The 8,791-nt window shown below is 45.1% G+C and overlaps 1 protein-coding gene across 4 annotated transcripts in view; it reads right to left on the bottom strand.

The window, feature by feature from the left end:
* pipox (pipecolic acid oxidase) overlaps positions 1 to 6,789 on the bottom strand; it is a 23,257-nt gene extending 16,468 nt beyond the window's left edge. The window contains exons 1-4 of one of the 4 annotated variants that reach the window (XM_070438967.1): positions 6,567 to 6,788; positions 5,419 to 5,567; positions 3,393 to 3,567; positions 586 to 621 (exon numbers count right to left, since the gene is read on the bottom strand). In XM_070438967.1, the coding sequence (XP_070295068.1) occupies positions 586 to 621; positions 3,393 to 3,567; positions 5,419 to 5,567; positions 6,567 to 6,674 (468 nt within the window). In that variant the 5' untranslated portion in view covers positions 6,675 to 6,788. Of the gene's footprint in view, positions 1 to 585; positions 622 to 3,356; positions 3,568 to 5,418; positions 5,568 to 6,566 lie in introns of all 4 variants that reach the window. The other 3 variants (XM_070438969.1, XM_023982887.2, XM_070438962.1) reach the window with 3 other exon arrangements.
* Positions 6,790 to 8,791: the final 2,002 nt, after the last annotated feature.

The raw sequence follows: 8,791 nt of genomic DNA, 5'->3' as shown, positions 1-8,791 counted from the left end.
GCGGACGAGGAGAAAACCAGGAGAGAAGTGAGACAAACCCCCGGGGGAACGGAGACAAGTGTACAGCATCTTACCTGTACAGTTTTGAGTGTGCGGTCAGACGTACAGCATCTTACCTGTACCGTTTTGAGTGTGCGGTCAGTGTACAGCATCTTACCTGTACCGTTTTGAGTGTGCGGTCAGTGTACAGCATCTTACCTGTCAGTTTTGAGTGTGCGGTCAGTGTACAGCATCTTACCTGTACCGTTTTGAGTGTGCGGTAGTGTACAGCATCTTACCTGTACCGTTTTGAGTGTGCGGTCAGTGTACAGCATCTTACTTGTAGTTTTGAGTTGGGGTGTAAACATCTTACTGTACGTTTTGAGTGTGCGGTCAGTGTACAGCATCTTACCTGTACAGTTTTGAGTGTGCGTCAGTGTCACAGCATCTTACCTGTACAGTTTTGAGTGTGCGGTCAGCGTACAGCATCTTACCTGTACGTTTTGAGTGTGCGGTCACTGTAACAGCATCTTACCTGTACGTTTGAGGTTCGTCAGCGTACAGCTTTGCTGTAAGTTTGAGTGTCGGTCAGTGTACAGCATTTACCTGTACCGTTTTGAGTGTGCGGTCAGCGTACAGCATCTTACCTGTACAGTTTTGAGTGTGCGTTCAGTGTACGTAGCATCTTACCTGTACCGTTTGAGTGTCGGTCAGCGTTACAGCATCTTACCTGTACGTTTTGAGTGTGCGGTCAGTGTACAGCATCTACCTGTACGTTTGAGTGTGCGGTCAGTGTAGACATCTTACCTGTACGTTTTGAGTGTGCGGTCAGTGTACAGCATCTTACCTGTACCGTTTTGAGTGTGCGGTCAGTGTACAGCATCTTACCTGTACCGTTTTGAGTGTGGCGGTCAGTGTACAGCATCTTACTGTACGTTTTGAGTGTGCGGTCAGTGTACAGCATCTTACCTGTACAGTTTTGAGTGTGCGGTCAGTGTACAGCATCTTACCTGTACAGTTTTGAGTGTGCGGTCAGTGTACAGCATCTTACCTGTACCGTTTTGAGTGTGCGGTCAGTGTACAGCATCTTACCTGTAAGTTTTGAGTGTGCGGTCAGTGTACAGCATCTTACCTGTACAGTTTTGAGTGTGCGGTCAGTGTACAGCATCTTACCTGTACGTTTTGAGTGTGCGGTCAGGTAACAGCATTCTTACCTGTACAGTTTTGAGTGTGCGGTCAGTGTACAGCAATCTTACCTGTACAGTTTGAGTGTGGGTCAGTGTACAGCATCTTACCTGTACGTTTTGAGTGTGCGGTCAGTGTACAGCATCTTACTGTACCGTTTTGAGTGTGCGGTCAGTGTACAGCATCTTACCTGTACAGTTTTGAGTGTGCGGTCAGTGTACAGCAGCATCTTACCTGTACCGTTTTGAGTGTTGCGGTCAGTGTACAGCATCTTACCTGTACAGTTTTGAGTGTGCGGTCAGTGTACGCATCTTACCTGTACAGTTTTGAGTGTGCGGTCAGTGTACAGCATCTAACTGTACTTTTTGAGTGTGCGTCAGTGTACAGCATCTTACCTGTACAGTTTTGAGTGTCGGTCAGTGTACAGCATCTTACTGTACCGTTTTGAGTGTGCGTCAGTGTACAGCATCTTACTGTACCGTTTTGGTGTCGTCAGGTACAGCATTTACTGTACAGTTTTGAGTGTCGGTCAGTGTACAGCATCTTACCTGTACCGTTTTGAGTGTGCGGTCAGGTACAGCATCTTACTGTAGTTTTGAGTGTCGGTCAGTGTACAGCATCTTACCTGTACCGTTTTGAGTGTGGCGTCAGCGTACAGCATCTTAACTGTACCGTTTTGAGTGTGCGGTCAGTGTACAGCATCTTACCTGTAAGTTTTGAGTGTGCGGTCAGCGTACAGCATCTTACCTGTACCGTTTTGAGTGTGCGGTCAGTGTACAGCATCTCCCTGTACCGTTTTGAGTGTGCGGTCAGTGTACATCTTACTGTACAGTTTTGAGTGTGCGGTCAGTGTACAGCATCTTACCTGTACCTGTTTTGAGTGTGCGGTCAGTGTACAGCATCTTACCTGTACGTTTTGAGTGTGCGCAGTGTACAGCATCTTACTGTACAGTTTTGAGTGTGCGGTCGTGTACAGCATCTTACCTGTACGTTTTGAAGTGTGCGGACGTGTAGCATCTTACCTGTACGTTTTGAGTGTGCGGTCAGTGTACAGCATCTTACCTGTACGTTTTGAGTGTGCGGTCAGTGTACAGCATCTTACGTACCGTTTTGAGTGTGCGGTCAGGTACAGCATCTTACCTGTACAGTTTGAGTGTTCGGTCGTGTACAGCATCTTACCTGTACCGTTTTGAGTGTGCGGTCAGCGTACAGCATCTTACCTGTACAGTTTTGAGTGTTCGGTCAGTGTACAGCATCTTACCTGTACCGTTTTGAGTGTCGGTCAGCGTACAGCATCTTACCTGTACCGTTTTGAGTGTGCGGTCAGTGTACAGCATCTTACCTGTACCGTTTTGAGTGTGCGGTCAGCGTACAGCATCTTACCTGTCCCGTTTTGAGTGTGCGGTCAGTGTACAGCATCTTACCTGTACCGTTTTGAGTGTGCGGTCAGGTACAGCATCTTACCTGTACCGTTTTGGTGTGCGGTCAGCGTACAGCATTTTACCTGTAGTTTTGAGTGTGCGGTCAGCGTACAGCATCTTACCTGTACAGTTTTGAGTGTGCGGACAGTGTACAGCATCTTACTGTACAGTTTTGAGTGTGCGGTCAGCGTACAGCATCTTACCTGTACCGTTTTGAGTGTGGGAGCGTACAGCATCTTACCTGTACAGTTTTGAGTGTGCGGTCAGCGTACAGCATCTTACCTGTACGTTTTGAGTGTGCGTCAGCGTACAGCATCTTCCCTGTACAGTTTTGAGTGTGCGGTCAGTGTACAGCATCTTCCTGTACAGTTTTGAGTGTGCGGTCAGCGTACAGCATCTTACCTGTACCGTTTTGAGTGTGCGGTCAGTGTACAGCATCTTACCTGTACAGTTTTGAGTGTGCGGTCAGTGTACAGCATCTTACCTGTACAGTTTTGAGTGTGCGGTCAGTGTACAGCATCTTACCTGTACAGTTTTGAGTGTGCGGTCAGCGTACGCATCTTACCTGTACAGTTTTGAGTGTGCGGTCAGTGTACAGATCTTACCTGTACAGTTTTGAGTGTGCGGTCAGTGTACAGCATCTTACCTGTACAGTTTTGAGTGTGCGGTCAGTGTACAGCATCTTACCTGTCAGTTTTGAGTGTGCGGTCAGCGTACAGCATCTTTTACGCTGTACAGTTTTGAGTGTGCGGTCAGTGTACAGCATCTTACCTGTACAGTTTTGAGTGTGCGGTCAGCGTACAGCACTCCGGCAGTGGTGTCCACCAGGGCTGCGTTTCCCTGGGACAGGTTAACATGGGGGATGTGTTGGCTGAACTCCTCCCTCGGCAGGATCACTATGGGAACCTTGTTCCTCTCCAGGGTGGACTTGAACACCTGGTAGTCCCCCTGCTCTGGACCCATCACTAGCAGACCTGTACGTCTGGGAGAGGAGGTCATAATCATCATGTAGTGAATGTCCTGTTTTCATTTGTGGAAATAAATCAACTAAGATAAACTAAGGCCTAGATTCAATCCGTATCACGGAAGATCCGCACAATAGCACAATTCAAATGTAGAATCAACTTTCCGCGTTTACGGAGACTGAATTCACGGTATARGTTGCATATGTTGGCTCAACCGGAAATTACCTTTAAATTACAATTGCGCTATAATGCGGATCTTCCGTGATACGGAATTGATCTAGCGCTAAACTAAAATCATTGGGGTTCAGAGAACCATGCTCACATGATGAATAACCATGTCTGAGACCTGAAGACATGCGTTAGCCCCCCGAGCTAATGGCTTTTAGCTCAGCAGACTAACACAGTCTTGTGATACCACCGGAGGCTGCTAAGGGGAGGATGGCTCATAATAATGGCTGGAACGGAGCGAATGGAATGGCATTTGAAACCATTCTAACAATTCTGCTCCAGCCATTACTGTGAGCCCGTCCTCCCCAATTAAGGTGCCAACCAACCTTCTGTGTGTGATACATAGAAGACCCTGGATGAAAACCCAGTCGTCACATTTGCAAGTGGTTTGAACCACACAATCAATCAACAGCTTACCTGTAAGCATACTGTAAATCACAGATGGTCTCTTACAATCTAATCTAATGAAGGCAATCTGATGAAACAACAGTTTGTAAACCGAGTACACTGAGAATATTTAATCCTAGCCTGTGGTAAGTTATAAGATCTCAGAGTGAAAGGTTATGAAAAACAGGGGGCCCTAATGCAGCAGTCTGGTTGATGGATGGATGGCTGGCATGCCCTATGAGAACAGTGCTTTCTAAAGGCTGCTCCAACATCTGTCAACCGACATGACGCATGAGCCAGCACCTGCTAACGGCCTTACCCGTTCATCAGAGATTTTTAGGAGTGTGTGTGTGTGTGTMTGTGCACATGTGTGTGAGAACGAAGGAGAGAGTGAAGCGTGAGTGCATGTAAGGTCCTAAACATGATACATGCTTCCATGCCACCCATGTCACGCTGTGTGACACTGGTTTGCTGGTTGTAATGTATGTGTGGCCATACTACTATGCAGAACGGCCTGTAGTCAAAGGGCTTTTGGTTATCGTCCAACCCATCTCAAAGTCTATCCTCAGGGCTGAGAAATACAAATACAAATTGTTCAGAAAGATTCACGCAGCCATAGCTTCAATATTTCTCATTGTGCTGCAGTTTTAGCCAGCCCAAGGGCACAGGTGGCCTTAGTGTGGGGACCGATCAGTCATCTGCCGTGGATGGCTGCTCCGAGGGAGGGAGATCTATAGCTATTGTGTGCTTGCCTTGGGAACATAACATGGGTGCGGTACAAGACTGGTGATTGATCCATCAGTCATCTAACAGTATAATGATCAATTTGTTATGCAGCTGACTGATACTGACAACCAAAATGGCTTTCAAACTAAGACAATGGTTCAGGGAAGCTTTAGGTGGGGAGGCAGAGGTTGAAGGCTCTGACAGTCTGGCTCTAACTTTGATCCTGCTGTAGTATTTACAAGAACAAACCCTCCTCGCTCTGGGAATGAGATTTGGGGTTTATTGAGATGAAAAATCCTTGTTCCACATTCAAAGGCAGGCAGGGAGCTGTCTGGGGTGATTCAGTGACGTGCGGGGTAATGAGAAAGTCATCCATCTATAGCTCACAGATTGAGTTGCTGCTTGAACACTGGTGAAACACATTGAATGTGACAAATCTGTGTTCTGGTATAAAGCTTTCACAATGTTCTTCTAACGCTGCTTCCCCCTATTGAGACAGACCTTATACTTTTTCTTAAGGTACTCACCTGTACAGCTTGACGTTAGCCTCTTTCTCCAGCTGAGACCAGAGCTGATAACACTCCTCCATCATGTGGGTGTAGTAGTCCTCGTCATAGGCCTTGCGGATGATGCGTGTCTGGCCATGAGAGCTGCCACGAGAGTGCGGCAGAACAAACTGAGGAACAAGGCATTCAGAAACAGAGTTGGAGTTGCCATTGTCATATTCACAGGACCTTTTACCCTAGCCTTTTGGGGCCCTAAGCAAAACTTTGTCATGGAGCATAGAGAAAACGTTGCTGTTTTAAAGCAAGTTTGCACAATTTTACACATTATACCATGGGGTGGAGAGAAGATTTAGCAGTTTTATAAATCATGCAATTCTACTCATTTTGCCATGGGGTGGAGAGAAACCTTTGCAGTTTCACAGCAAATTTTCTGCAATTCTACACATTTTTCCATTTTCTTATGATTTCTGAGTGAGTGACTAAGAAAATCAATGTGGGCCCCCTGGAGGMCAGGCCCCCTGGCTGTCAGTAATTCTAACATGATTACTATATTACTAAGGGGTGGCAGGTAGCCTAGTAGTTAGAGCATTAACTGTTGCTAGATCGAATCCTGGAGCTGATAAGGTTAAAATCTGTCGTGCTGCCCCTGAACAAGGCAGTTAACCCTGTGTTCCCGGTAGGCCGTCATTGTAAATAAGAATTTGTTCTTAACTGACTTGCCTAGTTAAATAAAGGTAAAAATAAATAAAAAGTACTACAAGTTTAGATAGCTGGCTAGACTAATTTACCAATCTAAAAAATGTTAGCTGACGTGGTCTGATTTAGTGACTTGTCAGTGATTGACATAACAAGAGAAAAACTGCTTACACATAACAGCCAGTCCAAATATAAAAATACAAAGAAAAACGTTATCACTTCTAAATAAATAATAACCCAGTCAATCCTGCAATTATGCGATGTAGGCTCAGTTGGTAGACATGGCGATTCCCATGAGGGACCATCACGACAATGTATGCACTCACTACAGTAAATCACTTTGGATAAAAGCGTCTGCTAAATTACAAAAAGTAGACTACCAACAAGTCGTTGCATTGTAGTTGACACCATATAAATTATGTTGTTGGTTGACACGTTGTAACTGTTGCCAAATCGCTTTATAAATTACAAACCTGTTCAAGTAGAAGTGTTTTCTTGTTATTTTTCGCAAGGTTATAGGCAGTGAAAGAGCCCTGAACCCCGGCTCCTATCACTATGCAGTCGTAGTCTCGGGAAGACATGTCTTGAGTCTGATTTAGCCTGTATTCACAGCGCACCGCGACTCCACATTTGACCCGTGTTAAATTACTCCAGTTCAGCCCACTTGCCAAAGTTTCCGTTATGTAACAACGACTGACAGCATGTTCAAGTCTACACTACATGTGCGGCGTTCAGAACAACTGTGGACTCGAATAATACGAGGTTAAATCATGACTTCAGTGATCTTCACGTCGGAAAGTCGGAGCTCTAGAAAGATTTGTAATTCCGAGTTGGATGACCATTCAGATCGATTTTTCCCAGTCGGAGATTTCCGATTTCCCAGTTCTGAGTTCCCAGTTGTTTTGAACGCGGCAACTCTCCCCACAGCGTGCATGCTAAATATGGCCGTATTTAAATTACACATAAGATTACAGAATTAAAAGCTCTTGTTCTTATATGATCCACATTCAGAAGAAATGTTGGCGAAGAAATCAGCTGTAGGCCTACAAAACTGTTTCGTTGGTCAGTCCTCCATACAATTGCGGTGCTCTTGTGAACATGGAGAACCAAGCGGGTTTAGGAATTCAAAATGATGTTATTTGACCAAAAAACTAATATTTAAAATTAAATTAAAACTCATAATTTCATACAATTTCATACAATTTCCAATCTGTATAACTTCCAAAAGCAAGAGGAAAAAAATGTTATACAACATTAGTAGAGATGTCAAGTTTGCAACCCTCTTGCCTTGAACATTTTGAGAGGGTCAGTCTTGTTGGCCAAATACATGGGAAATAGTGTATTCTCGGTCATTTTAAATGGCAGCAAAGTCAAATATATCAAGGGTTAGTTAGCTCAGACAGAGCCAAAGATAGCTAGGCCTATCTAAGATGATTGATCCTGTTGCCATGGTTATACGAGGTCCCCCCCCCTTCCCAATTTGCTATGAGGACATCTCCATGCTCCAATTGTTCTTATGGTTACAATAATTGCACACCATTTATGGGTTAGTGTAAAAGTAAAGATAGTATCTTCCAACTCAACCAACAACCAGGCACAAACAAATTGTGATAATTTATTTTTTCATTAGCTTACTTAATTTCCAGAATTCACAACTCGAGTGTACATAGAGTCACATCCTGACCAAATTGGCATCCTAAAAAATAAGAACAACAAAATAACAACAGTGAAATGTGTTGTTTTACAGGGTCAGTCTTTTTTTTTGTTACTTAACCTTTATTTAACTAGGCAAGTCAGTTAAGAACAAATTCTTAATAAGTATTTTGCTCAAGGGCATATTGACAGATATGTCAGCTCGGGTATTCAAACCAGCAACCTTTCGGTTACTAGTCCAACGCTCTAACCACTAGGCTACCTGCCACCTGCTATCTAGGAATCATATTTGCAAATGCACACAACCTTCCATTCTGCAGCTTAGAATTGGTCTGGCTGTGACATATATTGAGAGGACAGCACATTGATTTCTTCCCTCCCTCCCTCTCTCTCTCTCTCTTTCTCGCTTCTCTCTCTCTCTCTCACTCTGTGGACAGACAACGCGTTTCTCTGAATGGCTCTCATTTGCAATCGATCAGCACACAGATAGCTCATCCCATCGACCCCTAGACAGACACAGACAGACAGACAGACAGACAGACAGACAGACAGACACAGACAGACAGACAGACAGACAGACAGACAGACAGACCAGACAGACAGACAGACACAGACAGACAGACAGACAGACAGACACAGACAGAACAGACAGACAGACAGACACAGACAGACAGACCAGACAGACAGACAGACAGACAGACAGACAGACCAGACAGACAGACACAGACAGACAGACAGACAGAGACAGACAGACAGACCAGACAGACAGACAGACAGACAGACAGACAGACAGACAGACAGACAGACAGCACAGACAGACAGACAGAGCAGACAGACAGACAGACAGACAGAACAGACAGACAGCCAGACAGACAGACAGACAGACAGACAGACAGACAGACAGACAGACAGACAGACAGACAGGAGAATAGAGGGACCTTGGCGCCGAGGTGAGGCACAATCTCCTTTAAAAACACACAACAGCAACCAGCACATGCTCCCCTGCAAACTCACACCCTGACACTTTTGACCAAAAGTATCTTCT

This window comes from Salvelinus sp. IW2-2015, linkage group LG4p (assembly GCF_002910315.2).
Source record: "Salvelinus sp. IW2-2015 linkage group LG4p, ASM291031v2, whole genome shotgun sequence".
Classification (NCBI taxonomy): domain Eukaryota; kingdom Metazoa; phylum Chordata; class Actinopteri; order Salmoniformes; family Salmonidae; genus Salvelinus; species Salvelinus sp. IW2-2015.
The sequence above is the reverse complement of the archived record's forward strand: the minus strand, read 5'-3'. Positions and strand labels throughout refer to the sequence as shown.